Genomic DNA, 19647 nt, shown 5'->3' on the forward strand with positions numbered 1-19647 from the left:
TTAATAGACACTGAGGCAAGATGAGGCTGAGGGCAGAGGCTCACAAACATGGGGACAGTGTCCTTTAAATGTCCTCTCACCCACCATGAACCTCTCACTACTACTGTATATTTCTTCCTCTCTCCAGTCTAATCTCCCCTCCCTCCCTCCCTCCCTCCCTGCCGCCCTCCTTCTACTAGTTCCTCTCTCCTCCTCAGGACTAAAATCACATTCACTTCCCGCTCCTCCTCTCCACTCCCCTCTTCTCCATTGTTGTCCTCTCCTGGGTTGTAAAACAGTAAAATCACATTACTGTACTTATCTCACAACAAGCTCATTCATAATTACCCAGGGTCCCCTAGGAGAGCGGTGCTGGGTAGCTCGTTGCCATGGCATGGCGCTACTCACCACTGCTGTTGGGTCAAAAGCTTGTGTCTTGTTGAAAAGAACGTTCTAATTTCTGTGTTTTTGAACATAATAATTGCCTAGGATGAGCTGTTTAGAATACATTTAATTGGTCCCAGGGCCAGGAGGGTTGTAAAGGGTAGTCCCTGCTTTCCATTGAGTAAAAAACAAACAAAAAACTCCAAAATGGAGGTATGAGGCTTTGACCCGACAGCAGGGTGCAGCATAATGGCCTCCTTGTCCATGGCCATGCATAACCCTACTCCCGGTTCAAATGGTCTCCATTGAGTATCTAATTAAGAATAAAAAACAACTTTCACCACTTAGAATAATGTTCCAAACAAAAATCAATTCGCTCTGCTGCCTGAAGTATTGTACACACCCACAGCAGGGGCATACGGGCACACTTGTGCATAGATTTGAGAGCCCACAGTTTTGTTGGAGTGATTTTCCAATTTTTAATGTTCAGAGTTAGACAAATGTAATGAAAACACCCTCGACAGAAACCGTCGGAACAGAGATGTTACTGTGGAGTTCCAGATCACAGAACGGAACAGATTGGAATGGAAGAACTCACTGTAGAACTCAGCCCTGCTGTCAGGAGGTTCAGGATGAGGTGTTCCTAACGGTGAAGAAGACAGATGATCAGAGTGCCTGCATGTTGGGCTGGAGCATGGAGCTCCTCATGAACACTGACGTTGCAGGCTTCCTGAGTGAACCATGTTGTCTGCATACGCCGACCCAGCTCAGACCCACCTCAGACCCAGCTCAGACCCAGCTCAGACCCACCTCAGACCCAGCTCAGACCCATCTTAGACCCAGCTCAGACCCAGCTCAGACCCACCTCAGACCCATCTTAGACCCAGCTCAGACCCAGCTCAGACCCAGCTTAGACCCAGCTCAGACCCACCTCAGACCCAGCTGAGACCCACCTCAGACCCTGAGCCAATGGAAGTACACATAGGATTTTAGTCGTTATCTATTATAGATGGGCAGGAAGCATCACTTCTGTGTACGCACGTGTGTGTGGTGTGTGTGTGTGTGTGTGTGGTGTGTGTGTGTGGTGTGCATGATTCATAATGAATGAGTTACTGTGGGAATGTTGCTGGATTTGAGCGCGTGGGTTTGGGACGTCGTCATCTCGTGAAAGGGGCAGCCTCACCCTCTCTCCTGGTACCCGGCGGTGTGTGTCACTGTTGAATGGACTTTATTTGTTCATCCACAGGAAACGATGACATTTCTCCGATAATCCAGTCCTAAGCAATAGGCCTTTAATACGGGCATTGATCCCCCCCTGGAAGAGAGACTTCACACACTAGCAGCACCCCAGAGAGCACTGATAGTACCGATAGATCAATATGTTACTCAGTATCTCCACAAGCGCGCGTGCACACACACACCAGTACACACACACACACACACACCAGTACACACACACTGCTTTCTCTGTCTGTCTGCCTCACTTAGACTCTCCTCTCTCTCTCACACACACACACACACACACACACACTGCTTTCTCTGTCTCCCTCACTTAGTCTCTCCTCTTTCTCAATAATCGACCCCCCCCCCCCTCTCTCTCTCTCTCTCTCTCTCTCACACACACACACACACACACACAAAGAGAAAGAAAGACACAATCTGTCTGTCTGCCTCTTCCTTTCAAAGCAGGTTTTTCCTAAACTCAAAAGAAAGACTAGCCAGTGGTCAATAAGAGATTCCTGTGTAATATTGATCTGCCGTTAGATCTTAAAGAGGCAGCTGTTTAGAAAGACTCCCTCCTCCCTGCGTGGCTTCAAAGTAGAGCTCGGGCAGGTGTCTGTCTCCTCCTCCTCCTCCTCTCATATGGGGAGGTGTCTGTTTCCTCCTCCTCCTCCTCTCACATGGGGAGGTGTCTGTCTCTTCCTTCTCCTCCTCTCACATGGGGAGGTGTCTGTCTCCTTCTCCTCTCACATGGGGAGGTGTCTGTCTCCTCCTCCTCCTCCTCCTCTCACATGGGGAGGTGTCTGTCTCCTTCTCCTCTCATATGGGGATGTGTCTGTCTGTCTCCTCCTCCTCTCACATGGAGAGGTGTCGGTCTCCTCCTCCTCCTCCTCTCATATGGGGAGGTGTCGGTCTATCTCCTCCTTCTCCTCTCACATGGGGAGGTGTCGGTCTATCTCCTCCTCCTCTCATATGGGGAGGTGTCTGTCTGTCTCCTTCTCCTCTCATATGGGGAGGTGTTGGTCTATCTCCTCCTTCTCCTCTCATATAGGTGGAGGTGTCTGTCTGTCTCCTTCTCCTCTCACATGGGGAGGTGTCGGTCTATCTCCTCCTTCTCCTCTCACACGGGGAGGTGTCGGTCTGTCTCCTCCTTCTCCTCTCATATGGGGAGGTCTCTGTTCTCTTCTCCTCCTCTCATATGGGGATGTGTCTGTCTGTCTCCTCCTCCTCTCATATGGGGATGTGTCTGTCTGTCTCCTCCTCCTCCTCTCATATGGGGAGGTCTGTCTCCTTCTCCTCCTCTCATATGGGGATGTGTCTGTCTGTCTCCTCCTCCTCTCATATGGGGATGTGTCTGTCTGTCTCCTCCTCCTCCTCTCATATGGGGAGGTGTCTGTCTGTCTCCTCCTCCCACCTGTGGAGAGGTCCTATTTCTGTCTCCACATTCTCCTCTCCTTCTCTGCGCTAGTGTCCTGTCTGTCTCCTCCCCTCCTTGTCCTCTCTCTCTCTCTGTCTCTCTCTCTCTCTCTCTCCGCTGGTGATAAATCTTCATCTGCCAGCCTGCCTGGTGCCCCGGCACACCGCACCGTTTAGTGCTGTCTGACTGCGACGTGTGTGTGTTTGTTTGTGTGTGTGTGTTTGTGTGTGTGTGTGTTTGTGTGTGTGTGTTTGTGTGTTTGTGTGTTTGTGTGTGTGTTTGTGTGTGTTTGTGTGTGTTTGTGTGTGTGTTTGTGTGTGTGTGTTTGTGTGTGTGTGTGTGTGTTTGTGTGTGTGTTTGTGTGTTTGTGTGTGTTTGTGTGTGTGTTTGTGTGTGTGTGTTTGTGTGTGTGTTTGTGTGTGTGTGTGTATTTGTGTGTGTGTGTGTGTTTGTGTGTGTGTGTTTGTGTGTGTGTTTGTGTGTGTGTGTGTGTGTGCCCTCCGGCGTCCATGTCCTCTGTGAGGGGAACGTCTCTCTGATTCTAACTGACCACCACAAACGCAGCTCCCCACGCTCGCCCTCCACGAGGGGGAGGAGACAGAACTAGGACGTTAGGAAAGGAGCTGGAGCGAAGGTGAATGATATACAATAACAATGATTGATTAGGATGATGATTACTTTAGAGTGTGTCTGTGTGTGTGTTGTGGGGAGGAGGGGGGGTTACTAAGTGTATGAGAGGAGAGACTATAGTAAGTGAGGCAGACAGGCAGAGAAAGAGCAGAAAATGGGGACAGAGAGAGATGGGATGGAAGGAGACAGGGATAGCTCCCATCAGAGCCCTGCAGTGTCTCGGGGTGGCCATGTTGTGACAGAGGGATTTGACGACATCATCGCAGGCGCCGGTATCGGTGACGGGAGCATCAGCTGGCTCCTCAGAAGACTGCCGGCGCCGGTTCTGACAGATATGAGACGGCCGGGTCCGGAGGCGGGCCCTGCAGGGGTACCGGGCCGCTCCTCCGGGCCCTGGCTATGATCCACTGATCCTACATGCATCACCGTGACACGGCGGAATATGATTTCTGCCACAGTAAATGCTATTTTCCCTCTGTGTCATTGTGAGTTATGAGTTGAGTGATACCATTTGGTCTGGGTTCCCACTGGTCACGGTGTGTGTGTGTGTGTGTGAGACGGAGAGCGAGAGAGCTAAATCAAGAGCTAGTGAGAGAATGTTTTGTGTGAATATGTATGTGTGAGAGAGAGAGAGAGAGAGAGAGAGAGCAAGTGCTTTGCAAGGATCATGAGGTGAGGTCTGGGGTTAAGGGTCACCTGAATGCAGGTGTGTGAGGGAGAGCGTGAGTGAGTGAGAGAACGTGTGTGTGTATGAGTGGTGTGATTTGCTGAGGCTGTCAAAAAAGGCTGGTTAGCCCAGAGGAGGCCTGTGAGCTTCATTTATCCTTTTGACAGGCCACCCCACTACAATACACACACACACACACACAGAAACACTCTCACACCCTTTGGCGATACACAAACAATGCACACACAATCGTTTCTCTCTTTCTCTCACACACACTCTCACTCTCATATAATTTGAGATATTAGAAAAAGTGAAGCCTAAATTTTTAAATGTGAGGGGGACATGGTCTTGACTAGATTTCTAAATCTGAAAGGGAACCCAGTTCCATCCCGGGTTCCCCTGGGGCTCCAGGAGTAACAGTTGGTCTGGGTCCCCCCCCACCCCCCCTCCTCTGGAACCCGGGTCCCCCCCCCCCCCCCCCACACACACACATTTCCACCACTGCTTACACCATGAGGGTCTGGTGGGGAGTAAACGACACACCTGCCAGCTTTGCACTGAACAAGTTTTATTGCAATTAACTGACAGAGTAGCAAAGTGCCTGAATGATTACTATTCAATAGAATATAGTATATCAAAATGAGAAGAAAAAAAAACGTATCATACAACGAAAACACAGTAAGCATTTTAAAAAGCTGTGGCCTTCCTTTTCATCATCAGTGCACTATTGTAGATTTAAAAAATGAACATAAAAGTACATCACTGGAAAAAAAAAAAAAGCAGCACTGGCCGAACTGAACACATCATCATCAACACCACCACGCTAGTAGTATTATATTACAGCTAAACCTGGAGGCAGCACACAGCACTGCATGCAGGCCTCAGAACGCGGCTACAACACTGTCGGCACATCGTTAGAAATGTCGGGAGAACGTTGAGAGAGCGTCGGGAGGCGGCTATTAGGGATGGCATCACAAGGAAACATCGTGTTACACATCATGAGTTCAGCGTTCAGGGGACAAATACAGCTCCAGCCATGTCGGCGGCACTGTGACATCACACACCAACGCCGCGCCCCTCCACTTCCTGGTCAGATGCAGTCTGCTCAGGGATTGGACAGTTTGTAGAAATGGGTGGGCCCCCTCTCTTGATTGGTTAGATGTGTCAGGTCAGAGGCTGATTGGCTTGATCTGGTTGTTGACATAATTAATAACGGACCTTGCTTACTAAATACATAGCCTACTCTATCTAATTATTATGTGCTATAGATCTAACTTATCCACACAGCCAACCACCGTGGCCGACACACACACGCACATTCTGAGATTACACTTCTACCACTGCCAGCCAACTTCTGAGACTCTTGAAAATAAGGACATTTTAATTTAAACGAAATAATTCTCTTCCTGGATCCAGAATCCATCTGTGGTTTGGTGCAGGAAGTGGAGGGGTGTGGTGTCACCCCGTCTCACAAACACAACAAAGCTCAAATAGTTCAAAGGTTATAAAACATCAAACGCCTCCTGCGACACCGTCATGCAAATATACACTTTGACACGATTGTTGAGAGGAGAAGGACGAGAGTTTTTTTTTTCAGTCTGGCAGTGAAAGGGTTAGTCTGGACGTCGGACACGGGAACGTCACACCTCTCCAGGCCGGGAATGTGAGGCAGATTCCCCCGTTCCAGCTCCTCTGGCGTGCGTGGAGCCCGGTCCTCCCTGCTCCGGGGGAGAGAGGCCGGTCTGAGTCTCAGTCCAGCTCCGTACGTCCATCCGTCTGTCCAAGCGTCTACATCCTAACTAATGGTACGGACACACAGCACACCTGAATAAATAAACTAGCCTAGCAGAAGCTCAGAGTGGGTCTGTGTTAGTGTCTGGCTGTGGCTCTACTTTACAGGACAGCACATCATGTGAAGCTGCTAGGTCTCCTTGAAAAGGGTTAAAGCAGTTATACGTTTGACCGGCCGAAACGCGTCAGTCTGGTACCAGTAGGAAGAGACATCGCTAGCATCTCTACACATCATCTACCACATCACCACCTGTTGTTGCGTTGCTATGGAGACGGACGACCGGTGAATGATGTGTCTGTGTGGGGCCGTTGCACCAGCAGAGCAGTTCTTGAGGAATTTCAGACCCCAGAAAAAAAAAGAAAAGAAAACAGTTACAAAAACTATGTAAAGTAGTATCAAATAAATAAATAAAAAGCTTACAAATAGGAACATAACCCGGAATTAAATTGCCCCACTTGAAATTCACTCCCATGACATGTACCCAATATATAACATCGCTGTTTTCAAGCTAGTCTATCTGCTTGTGAGAATAGTCCAGAGAGACTCCAGCGGTGTTTGCGTCTCTGTGGCTCTGCCCTGGGCTGTTTGTCTCTAGATCTGCAGAAGAAACAGATTCGTGCTTCACAGACGGCTGGAGAAAGTCAAAATATTTGTCAAACTTTTGAAATGTGTGAGGATTCCGTTTTCATTTCAGTCCAAGACTCCCACCGTGTCTGTCAAGACGTTTATGCAGAACAACTCAACAGGTTTAACAGAAGCATATCAATCGCCCTTTCTGCCTCCAAGTCCCATAATCCCTTGGCAGGGGGCAGGCAGCGAATATTTACAGCCGGCCTCTGAATCAATCGGCTTTGCTCCCTCCGGTTAGACTTCAAACATTGGTAGAAGAGGCCAGAGGAGTACGAAAGTCTTGGCACTCAGAATATCCCTCATGTCAAAGTAAGGTAGTTCACTTATTCACTGTCCATCCATCCATCCATCCATCCATCCATCCATCCATCCATCCATCCATCCATCCATCCATCCATCCATCCATCCATCTGTCTATCCATCCATCCATCCATCCATCCATCCATCCATCCGTCCATCCATCCATCCATCCATCCATCCATCCATCCATCCATCCATCCATCCATCCATCATCCATCCATCCATCTGTCTATCCATCCATCCGTCCATCCATCCGTCCATCCATCCATCCATCCATCATCCATCCATCCATCCATCCATCCATCCATCCATCCATCCATCCATCCATCCATCCATCCATCCATCCATCCATCCATCCATCCATCCATCCATCCATCCATCCATCCATCCATCCATCCATCCATCCATCCATCCATCCATCCATCATCCATCTCTCCTTCCGAGCTGTGAAGTGGTCACGTTGAAGACTTGTCTGTCAGTGTTCATGTTCCCTGCCTGGCCTCACTGCCTGTCTGCCAAGGTAAAGGCATAGAGGGGACTGGTGGGCTTACAAAGGTTCTCTCTCTCTTTATAACACGCGCGCACACACACACGCACGCACGCACGCATACACGCACAAGCACACACACACACACACACACACACACACACACTTGCGCGCCTCTTCCCGGCCCCAGCACGTCCGTGTGTGTGAGCAGAGCAGGTCGGGCCGGTCCACAGACCCGGGATCAGAACGAGCCACCGTGGCAACCCAGGGGCCAGGCGGTGACTGACCTGAGGTCAGCTACAACACGTCCTCAGAGGGTCCGAACTTCGTAACGGAGGGTCCTAACATCGTAACGGAGGGTCCTAACATCGTAGCAGATTGGTCCACGTGAACAGGTGACAGAGTCCCGTACATCTCGGGGAAGAACACACAAGCTGACATGGTTTGGAGTGATGGAGGGATGGAGTGATGGAGGGATGGAGTGATGGCGCATTACAGACTGAAGCAGGGAGACGGAGGGAGGGGGAGAGAAGGAGGGAGATGAATGGGGAAGTGATAAAACGAGTGTTCGCTCTCACAATCTCTTCCTCTCTCTCTCACACACACACGCACTCACATACACATACATAGGTGAACGAATTGGCGCAGACACGTGTGTGTACACACACACACACACACACACACACACACAGCAAGTCTCACACAGCCAGAGAGGGAATGGTGGGGGCGGGGGGGTTAAATGGTTTTGCATTGGCTGATTGACTAATTGGACACAGCTGTGATTGGCCAGATGAGGTCCAGCAGAGGCGAAGGAGCCCCAGAGCTCCGCCCTCCCTCGGCGTGGAGTCGATCGGTGCGGGTCTGCGGCGTGTTTCTGTGGGGGTGGGGGGGTCGGGGAAGTGTGGGGGCGGGGAGGTTTACGGACTCGGGTGCGTTCGTTTTTGTCGGCGTCGTTACTCTACCGAGCCAGGGTGCAGGCTGAGGACGGGCGGGTCCAGGCAGGTGGGCGAGTAGCTGAGGTGCGGCTCCTTGATCCACAGTAGGGGGGCGCCGTTCTTGCCCTCCTGGCTCTTTGCGGCGCCGCGGCCCTTGTAGCGCACCAGCAGCACGGCGATCAGCAGGATGCCGAAGACGGGGAACGGGTAGAAGAACACAAAGTAGAACAGGGAGTCGTTGGAGCAGACCACCGACTGGAGGGTGGACACTGGAGGAGAGAGAGAGAGAGAGAGGGGGGGGAGGAGAGAGAGAAAGGGTGAGAGAGGGAAAGAAAGAGAGAGAGAGAGAGAGAAAGAGAGAGAGAGAGTTAGTATGATGATTGTACACACTCTGAAGTCTGCGTTCGCAGTGAAATTGACCAGGGAGAGAGATACCGGCTGACTACTACTGACCAGGGAGAGAGATACCGGCTGGCTACTACTGACCAGGGAGAGAGATACAGGCTGACTACTACTGACCAGGGAGAGAGATATCAGCTGACTACTGACACAGATATAGAGATACAGGCTGACTACTGATACAGATAGAGAGATACCGGCCAGGGTAGGAGAGATACCGGCTGACTACTGATACAGATAGAGAGATACCGGCCAGGGTAGGAGAGATACCGGCTGGCTACAGGCTGCAGGCTGGATGGTGAGGATGGAGGGAGAGAGAGAGACGTAGTAACAGATCAAATAAAACACTCTGGTTGTATAAAGACAGACAGAGAATACTCTCCCAGAATGGGGCTAGGCACAGGTTTCCATGGCAGCCAGCGTACGCCTCTCTTACCTGGGCCCTGGCACTAACTCAAAGAGGAGCACTTTTAATCAAAGCCTCCAGCCTCAGAGAGAGAGAGAGAGAGAAAGAGAGAGATCAGCCTCAGAGAGAGAGGGAGGGAGGGTGAGAGAGAGAGAGATCAGCCTCAGAGAGAGAGAGAGAGAGAGAGAGAGGGAGAGAGATCAGGAGTAGAGGATCATCTGCCATGCTGTTTGTAGCAGCTCTAACATGGTGCTCCAGGCTCTGGGAGCTGGGTGTATAGATACTGAGGTAAGCACACTGTGTGTGTGTGTGTGTGTGTGTGTGTGGGTGTGTGTGTGGGTGTGTGCGTACGCACGTACGTGTATGTATGTATGTATGTATGTATGTATGTATGTATGTATGTATGTATGTATGTATGTATGTATGTATGTATGTATGTATGTATGCATGTATGTATGTATGTATGTATGTATGTATGTATGTATGTATGTATGTATGTGTGTACAGTATGTATGTATGTATGTATGTGTGTGTGTGTGTGTGTACAGTATGTATGTATGTATGTATGTATGTACTGTGTAGTGTTTTGCTTCACAGAGATTAAGTATATTGCATTTCACCATGAATAACGCCTGGTGCTTGTGAATGTCAGAGAGATGTAAGATTCAAGACTGTTCTGTCCTTCATACTAATCTAAGAGGATGCAGGGATGAGAGAGAGAGAGGTGGAGAGAGAGAGGTGGAGAGAGAGAGAGAGGTGGATAGAGAAAGGTGGAGAGAGAGAGGTGGAGAGAGAGAGAGAGAGAGGTGGAGAGAGAGAGAGAGAGAGGTGGAGAGAGAGGTGGTGAGAGAGAGAGGTGGAGAGATAGAGAGGTGGAGAGAGAGAGAGGTGGAGAGAGAGAGAGAGGTGGAGAGAGAGAGAGAGGTGGAGAGAGAGAGAGAGAGGTGGAGAGAGAGAGAGAGGTGGAGAGAGAGAGATGGAGAGAGAGAGAGGTGGAGAGAGAGATAGATGGAGAGAGAGAGAGATGGAGAGAGAGAGAGGTGGAGAGAGAGAGGTGGAGAGAGAGAGAGGTGGAGAGAGAGAAGTGGAGAGAGAGAGAGAGAGAGAGAGAGAGAGGTGGAGAGAGAGAGATAGGTGGAGAGAGAGGTGGAGAGAGAGAGATGGAGAGAGAGAGAGAGAGGTGGAGAGAGAGAGAGATGGAGACAGAGAGAGAGAGAGGTGGAGAGAGAGGTGGCGAGAGAGAGAGAGGTGGAGAGAGAGAGAGAGAGAGAGAGAGGTGGAGAGAGAGAGGTGGAGAGAGAGAGAGGTGGAGAAAGAGAGAGAGAGGTGGAGAAAGAGAGAGAGAGGTGGAGAGAGAGAGAGAGAGAGAGATAGAGAGAGAGGTGGAGAGAGAGAGAGGTGGAGAGAGAGAGAGGTGGAGAGAGAGAGGTGGATAGAGAGAGAGAGAGAGAGAGAGAGAGAGAGGTGGAGAGAGAGAGAGTGGTGGAGAGAGAGAGAGAGAGGTAGAGAGAGAGAGGTGGAGAGAGAGAGAGAGAGAGGTAGAGAGAGAGAGGTGGAGAGAGAGAGAGAGAGAGGAGAGAGAGAGGTGGAGAGAGAGAGAGAGAGAGAGGTAGAGAGAGAGGTGGAGAGAGAGAGAGAGAGGAGAGAGAGAGAGAGGAGAGAGAGAGCTTACCCTGCTGTAGCACGTTGACGATGGTCACCCCAGAGTCGTTGGTCGCCAGGCGGTACCAGGCGTTGCGCGGGTTGAGAAGCCACTCCTCCACGTGGCAGTAGTACCGCCCCCGGTCGACGGGCCGCGCCCCCTGGATGGTCAGGCTGTAGAGGTCGGAGGTCATCCTCTGGAACTGCAGGCGCGAGTCGGGGGCCGTCTCCTCCGCCATCCTGCAGTTGCCGTTGCCGAACACCGCGTCGTGGCCGATGGAGAAAACACACTCCCTCGTCTCCTCCTCCTCCCCGGCCAGCCGCGCCTCCTCCTCCTCCTCTTCCTCCTCCTGCTGCTCCCCGGGGCCGTTGGAGGAGGCGGAGGAGGAGGTGCGCCGGACGTACCAGGACACGGAGAAGCGCGAGTCCCGGGATGACTGGGAGGGGATGCTGCAGCCCAGCCGGATGGGACCGCCCTCCTGCACTGTCACGTTAGACTCCGCCTCCTCCACCTGCAGACGCACCTCTACGGAGGGGCAGAATGAGAGAGAGAGAGAGAAGAGGGAAAGAGAAAGGGAGGGAGAGAGAAGGGGAGGGAGAGAGAGAAGGGGAGAGAGAGAGAGATAGAAGGGGAGGGAGAGAGATAGAAGGGGAGGGAGAGAGAGAAGTGAAGGGAGAGAGAAGGGGAGGTATAGAGAGGGGGAGAGAGGGAGGTATAGGGAGGTATAGAGAAGGGGGGAGAGAGGGGGAGAGAGAGGGGTAGAGAGAGGGAGAGGGAGGGATAGAGAAGGGAGAGAGGGGTAGAGAGAGGGAGAGAGAGGGAGGGATAGAGAAGGGGAGAGAGAGGGAGGGATAGAGAAGGGGAGAGAGAGAGGGAGGGATAGAGAAGGGGAGAGAGAGGGAGGGATAGAGAAGGGGAGAGAGAGAGGGAGGGATAGAGAAGGGGGGAGAGAGATGGGGAGAGAGAGGAGAGAGAAAAGGAGAGAAAAGAAACAAGCATAATGATGTTGAACAAAGTGCCGGGTTCAGAGCAGCACAGTCATTGTTCTCACTTGATGAAATTCACAAAGAAACTGCTCCTCTCTGTAATATGGTTTTGAACCTCAAAACACTACATCAAAGGCATAATAAAATCTACTGTAAATACCTCCTCACTCCTCTCCTTCTTTATAGAACAACCCAAAAAACACACCGTGTGCCAAAACAGAATCCTAGAGAAGTAGGCTAACACGGCAGGCCGGCCCACCAGCTGCTGCTGGCCTTTCTATTTCCCAGAGGGAGGCCTAGCAGAGCTCTGTCTGTCTGTCTGTCTGTCCCTCTGTCTGTCTGTCCCTCTGTCTGTCTGTCTGTCTGTCTGTCCCTCTGTCTGTCCCTCTGTCTGTCTGTCTGTCCCTCCGTCTGTCTGTCCCTCCGTCTGTCTGTCCGTCTGTCCCTCTGTCTGTCTGTCTGTCCCTCTGTCTGTCCGTCCCTCTGTCTGTCTGTCCCTCTGTCTGTCCCTCTGTCTCTCTGTCCCTCTGTCTGTCTGTCTGTCCCTCCGTCTGTCTGTCCTTCTGTCTGTCTGTCTGTCCCTCTGTCCATCTGTCTGTCCCTCTGTCCATCTATCTGTGTCCCTCTGTCTGTCCGTCTGTCTGTCCCTCTGTCTGTGTCCCTCTGTCTGTCTGTCTCTCTGTCTGTCCGACTGTCTGTCCCTCTGCTGGTTCTCTGGAGGCATTGGGGTGTGGGGCTAGGAGAGAGGCTGGGGTTGAGGCTGGAGAGGGGCTAGGTCTGGGGCAGGGGGGAGGCTGGAGAGAGGCTAGGAGAGGCTGGGTCTGGGGCAGGGGGGAGGCTGGAGAGGGGCTAGGAGAGGCTGGGTCTGGGGCAGGGGGGAGGCTGGAGAGGGGCTGGGAGAGGCTGGGTCTGGGGCAGGGGGGAGGTTGGAGAGAGGCTAGGAGAGGCTGGGTCTGGGGCAGGGGGGAGGCTGGAGAGGGGCTGGGAGAGGCTGGGTCTGGGGCAGGGGGGAGGTTGGAGAGGGGCTAGGAGAGGCTGGGTCTGGGGCAGGGGGGAGGCTGGAGAGGACCCGGGTCTGGGCTGAGGACAGGCCTGCGGGGTTACAACACACCGTGACCCACTTCACTCCAGCACGCACGCACACGCACACGCACACACACTCATACACACACACACACACACACACACACACACACACGCACTCTTACCTCTCCCTAACCCAACACGGGTGACACACGCCAGGAAAACATGAAAGGAGCTCAGGGCAAAACAAAGCCAGGCTGATCAGACCCTGACCTGCTCCTGCTGTTCTGGAAGAACGAGCGAGGAGGAGCAGGGAGGAGAAGAGGAGCGGGAGAGAGAGAAAGAGGATGGGGCGGAGCATACGGAAGGGGCGGGGCCGCGGTCACTAGGCTCTCCTCTCCGTACCTCCTGCTGATGGACCTACAGTCCTGGGTATATATGTGGTTGTTTGGGAGCTATATATATATATATATATATTATATAACCAAACATTTACCTGGTCATGAATATATATAGATTATATAACCACGCATTTAGCTGGTCATGAATTTATATAGATTATATAACCACACATTTACCTGGTCATGAATATATATAGATTATATAACCACACATTTAGCTGGTCATGAATATATAGAGATTATATAACCACACATTTACCTGGTCATGAATATATAGAGATTATATAACCACACATTTACCTCATGAATATATATAGAGGCAGGGCTGCCAGATATGCTGTTTGATAATAACTTGATCCCCTGGTGACACTCGTACCCACAGGCACTTCTTACCTTTCCCTAACACACACACACACACACACACACACACACACACACACACACACACACACACAGGCACAGACGCACACACACACACCCATGCACACGCACACACACACGTGCACCCACACATGCACCCACACCCAGACACATATGGGGGGTGAAATGTGCCATTTCTTACCGCACGGAGCGAACTGAGCTGCATACGGAGCTGACAAACGTACGCCACGTACGTGAGTGAAATCCATTCGACTCCCATTGTATTTGATAGGACTGACGTGACTCACGACATTTTGTCCTAGCGACGGCGGCGGCCTGAAGTAAGTCAGCAATGTGTGCATTGGTCGCGGCATTCGTGTGGCTCACGTTAGCTCACGTAATTATGGCCCGTGTGGATTTGCTAACTGAGCAGACAAACCTGACGAACGTCGCTACTTGCCCACGCGTGGTATTGCGAACGTAGCTAACGTCGCTACTTGTCCACGAGTGGTATTGAGGAACGTCGCCGTCACCATCATTAGGTTACTTAAGCTGCTAGTTCTCTTGTTAGCTCTGATATGGCTAGCCAGCCTCTGTCCAGTGAGATCAGTGATATGACAATTTAACGTTAGATTATTGAGCCTAAATAATAGCAGGTTACTATCAGATAACCTGGTTAATATATGTTATTAATCCTACTATTGTGCTTACTGTGTGTTGCTGACAAGATAAATTATGTTATATTATTGTGAAGTAGGCTCCTTGGCAAAATAAATGTTTTTTGATCCTGATAGCCCAGTAGGCTTTCTGTCAGCCTCTTATGTCATAACCTGGCTCATAGGGAATAATATGGTAGAAAAGTCTTTGATTCAAGTTAAGAATCAGAATTTTTTAACTAAAGAGTAACCTATACAAAATAAACAATAAGTAAAAATATCAAATGCCTGCCACAAAACCAAAGGCCAAAAAGTGTATTGTTTAATATGACTACTTGTCAACCATAGGGCTGTCACGGTTAGGAATTATCCTGAGCGTTCAAATTGATAGATTTCAACCGCGGTCTGCGTTTTACGCTGTTTTTTTATTATTTAGTTTTACATTACATTTTATCTATATCCTGTGTGTAGCCTAGTTGTGGCCTACATTATTCGTTTTTATGTAACGAAATACATTAAATAAATGAGGGTACAGGAATGCAATGGTGCGCGCAGCACACAAACAGGCAAATCATTCGACATAGTAAAATAATAACAACAACGATAACAATTAGGCTACAGATATAAAGGGACCTAAAGGGCAAAGGCAATGTTTGCTGTGCACTAAAGTAAGCTTATAGGCTAGGCCTAACACGTTATACATGTATAGCCTACCAAAAGTTTAGTGCCGTGCATTTATTAATCGGATAGCCTTTCTATAGGCGTATTTGACAGTCCTGGAAAAAGCCCTGATTAGCCTACCAAAATGAAAAGAAAATCCTTAGTGGCCGCTGTTGTCTGTATTTTGTTATTGTATTTTGTGGCCTGTGTGTAGTTGTAGCCATACCTATTATTCCTACAATGAAGTAGGCTACACCACCACCATTTAAGATTTAATCTCTGGTCTGAATGGGTAGGCTATGTAAGCTACATTGGGCAGGTAATAAGGTAGCCAAACATTAGCCTGTAAACAAGGACTATTAATGATCATCATGAAAATATGATAATGACCACAAACGAAATCATATCATTATAGATTTATTGTACAAAGACTCGGTAAACTGTAAAAAGACAAGTTCAAGTTGGATTAGAAAGCTGTATCTGATCGCGCCAAAAAGTATGTTTCCATAGGCTGCCAGGGTTCTCACTCACACCAAGCCCTGGCAGCACATCACCCCACCCTCATCCACCGGCTTCTGATCAACTCCCGCATCGCCTACAAGCTCCTCCAGCTGACCTACAAATCCCTCTATGCCCTTGCCCCCCATTACTTGTGGTATCTCACCTTCTCCATCATCATACCCCAACCCAGAATCTGCGGTCCTCATGCATGGGTCTGAAGAAGAAGAGATGAGAAGAGACTACAGTGGTCTTTTACCGAGATGCTTCCTCAAACAGGATAGGCTAATAATATTCTGTAACCTAGTATGTGCGCGTTCTTTCATCCGTCATCTTCCAAACTTGTATTTGGTGCTTGTTTGATGTTCGCGAGATCAACTGTTAAGTTTCTCCTTACATGCGTGATGCAACGCGAAATAGTTTTTATAGCTGTTTTCCACCTAAAAAATAGTACAGGAACCATCCAGACCGAAATCGCTTTTCCATAATTATCCAGAACTGTGAATAGAACGCTCAAAGCAATGGTTGCTATGGTTATGAAAAAGCGCACTTATGCCAGGGTATATGGTGCGTTCGTTTATAACTGGGAGGTGGCAAATTGAACTCGCACTTCCTCGTTGCAAATTCGGATATGTTTCTCAGCCCCCAGTTGCCGGCTGATGTCAATATCATATCATTCGCTATAGCTCGAATGCACACAGGTCGGAGGTAGGTATTTTGCCACTTGCGACTTGCCACCTCCGACCACAAACGAACGTACCATTAAACAGCAACTACATAAATGTAGGTTAGCCTACAGGGATGCAATGCATTAACGAGCAAAAAAGGAACTACTGGTCTCGCCGTCTCACTTGTAAAGTCGGGACGTAGCCTAATAATCTTAAATATCAAACATGTTTGATATTATCGGGGCCGGTGCTAAAACGCCAATGGTTCCACAGTCGGGATGCGAACCTGACCGCACTCAGTGCAGGGTTAGTTAGGGCTACAATAATACGATTTTTTGAATCAGACAGTCTACACATACATCTGTAGGCTACATTAGGTTCCGTAACACAGCCGTACAGGTGGGTACACAGACGCATGCGCACGCATGCGCACGCGCATATGCGCTAAGCCGTTTAGGCCTATAAAGAAATAGCCTATTAATAGAATTGTGAATAAATGACTTGAGGAGCGTTTATGTTACACAGGCAGCAGGCTAACATAAACGTTGAAATTATTGCATTCTGTAGATGTTGCCAGACAGATGAGCCACAAGCTGCAACAACCTTGACAAGCAAATTGAGTGACAGCCTACAGACAAATCAGTGTTGAATGCAGAGGCTCATTGTTTGTGTAGGCTATTCGTTGGGTTAATCAGCCCGACAGTCTGATTTCTATAGCCTAACTCTTATCACAATAAATGTTATGTTGGAATATGCTGGGTGCGTAAGCTTTTCTTGATTCAATAGATGACTAGATTTACTAAATTTCTGATTCAGGGTCTGGAGTCAGGTTAGAATAACTGGGACAAGTAGGTATGGAATGTTGAAAACCGGGACATTGAAGTGTTTTAAATTTGTCGGGAGACCGAAAACCCTTGATACCACGACGTCTCGTCCCCCTGCAGTAGCCTATCCACACACAATAGCCAACTTTGGGTATTTGCATTTTAACCTCTATTTTATCATTGATATAGGCTAAGGGTCTTTTGGAAAAGGTGAAGTTAAGATTTTATTTCAGAGACAAATGTCTTTTTTCTTTTCATGTCGGATAAAGACTGGTTGAAACACCGTTCTTGCCCGTTCACTAGTACTACTCGCTATGTAGGCAGGGGCGGGGATCCTGGGGGGGTCAGGGGGGACATGTCCCCCGCAATATTTGAGATCATTAAAATATTTAGATTGGGTAGTGGCATTCAAATGACCATACAGCCGCGTAAGAAGATGTCCTCTCAAAAACATACTCTTGCAAAATGTCAGTGTAGCCTAAATGTCCCCCCCAAAGTTGGATACAAATCCCCGCCACAGCATGTAGGCATCAGTCCATTGTGTTGGATCGCTACTGTGCTTAAAGTCCAGGTTAACCCAGTTCAAATTTTTGTTATGAGCTTCACACACCACAGGAAAACATGTCATTAACCACCCAGCCAAATCTGAGTGATTAAAAATGTCGCTAAGTATATAAAATAAGGCTTCAAAATCGGTTAAAAATCAGCAGCATTCTCTGGTCTGAGACTGTGGGGGCGTGTCTGCTGAAGGCACCGAAGCCACACCCAATTGCGTGGGGAGGGGGTGTGGAGTGAAGAACCTGTCAAACCGTTCTCTGGTCTGCATATTGTCACACTGGCACGCCGTCTCTTTTGTGGTAGGAAGGCACAGCTTTGTGAAAACAGAGAGGAGTTGAAATTACACTTGTCTAATGAGTCAAACGCACAGATGCTTCCTCCTAACCTACCTCCTGACAAACAACACAGGTAAAACTGTAGCTACTCTATACCAACGCGCCAGTGTTACTGCCCTTAGATGCAAAATACAAAAACAGGCAACGAGGAATGTATGAGTCTGTCCCTATTTTCTCCCTGCCACCTCCGGACCCATTCCTATCCCTCCCAGGCGATCCTGTCGTCCCTTGGGATCAATGGAAAAAGTTGTTTAAAATGTACCTTTTAGTCACTGTCTTGAACAGCGCTGATAGCGCGAAGAAGCGTACACTACCGGAGTTGATAATCGGGACAGACTCATCCACTCTCGTTGGCAATGTTATGTGTGTGAATAACGAGCACTCGGCTTCAACTTTCCCGCAACATATCCAACAGAACTGGAATGTTCAGCCAGTAGCCGCCGAGCACCGCTTCACTGGGAGAGGGTGCGTCTTTCTCCAGCTGCAGCTGGTCTACCTAACCATCCCCCTCGCTCCCGTCTCCCGGTCTCCGGCTGGAGAAATATACTGTTACCATTACCGGTGAACCCATACGCACATCAGGTGCCACAAATATGGCAGGCAGTTTCTGTATAGTTAACGCTTATAGTCATAATATATCATCCGTAACGTTATTTGGTGGGTGGTCGCCTGGTCGGTGATGCTAGCTATGTTAGCTAGACTAAGGTTATATACACACTCCCATCTGCAACAAGCTACATAGCTAGTGTTAGCTATAATTCCTCCTAAGATTACATATAATTCATCATAGCTGACATTACCAAATAAATGTCAAGACACGTTTTGTAGATTAACGTAGCAGTGTATTTTCCTATTGCTTACGTTACCTAGCTAACGTTATAACGTTAATTAGCTATAAGAACACAAGGCAGCGGTGTCGGCACCAAAGGTTGATGCGACAGGAGGAGAATGGAGGCCGGGGAGGGAGATGGTTGGCTCCGCCGAATTCACCAGGACCAGTCGTGAGTCCGTGAAACCCAAAAGCCTCATATTATAATTGCAGAAGCTTTCGGGAGTGAAATGTTTGCTGCAGAGGCGGGCGCTAGCGGTGACAGACTCCTTTGTAACACCATGGCTCTTCAAAAATGCTAACCATTTGCTTCTCATTTCAGCTTTACTCAGGAGTTGAAAGAAGGAGATCTTATCATCCCATTCCTGCTGGCATCCAGGAAGGATGCATTTTCGTTTAGTTCTATGCATAGGCATTGCTGACTAAGAAAAACTAGCTAATTCTAGACTGTTGGTTAAAACTAACTAATTCTAGACTCAAGATTGAGCAGGAGAACCGAAGATTCAAATCCGTTCTAGCTTTATATAGTGTTAGGGCGGGGATATGCTAAGAACACCGCTCTACGTCATCCGGTACCGTTTTAAGCCCGCCCAGAAAATCCAGAAATCAAAACTGGTCAAAAACACAAAACTGGTCTAACTTCACAATTCAGTACTACGCATGGTTCATCCCATTTTTACATGTTATCAGCAATGCATCACTAACACATAGAATGTGTTTTCAAGCAAATCTCTGATTTTGGTTAACTGGGACTTTAATTGCGCTGGATTGGTTTGTTACAAAGTGTCGCTCATCACTGTATAGGCGACTGGAATGCGAAGTCAATTAGCCTGCCCTGACAATAGGCTTATGATGCTTATGCTTGAAGTCGTGAGGTGGGAGGTATAGTGGTGGAGAATGACGCCACCCGCGAGGTAACCGAGTTCCAGTAGACACTAGCCTACAAGAACAACTCTGAAC

At 49.1% G+C, this 19647-nt stretch overlaps 1 protein-coding gene across 1 annotated transcript in view; it reads right to left on the reverse strand.

The window, feature by feature from the left end:
- Positions 1-8460: 8460 nt before the first annotated feature.
- The window catches only part of igsf3 (immunoglobulin superfamily, member 3), a gene marked incomplete at both ends in the record, with an annotated part of 104033 nt that continues 92846 nt past the window's right edge, over positions 8461-19647 (reverse strand). Inside the window, 2 exon segments of the mRNA XM_084442868.1 lie at positions 8461-8711; positions 10920-11414. Of these exon segments, the coding sequence (XP_084298994.1) occupies positions 8461-8711; positions 10920-11414 (746 nt within the window).

This window comes from Borostomias antarcticus, assembly GCF_949987555.1.
Source record: "Borostomias antarcticus genome assembly, chromosome: 9".
Lineage (NCBI taxonomy): Eukaryota > Metazoa > Chordata > Actinopteri > Stomiiformes > Stomiidae > Borostomias > Borostomias antarcticus.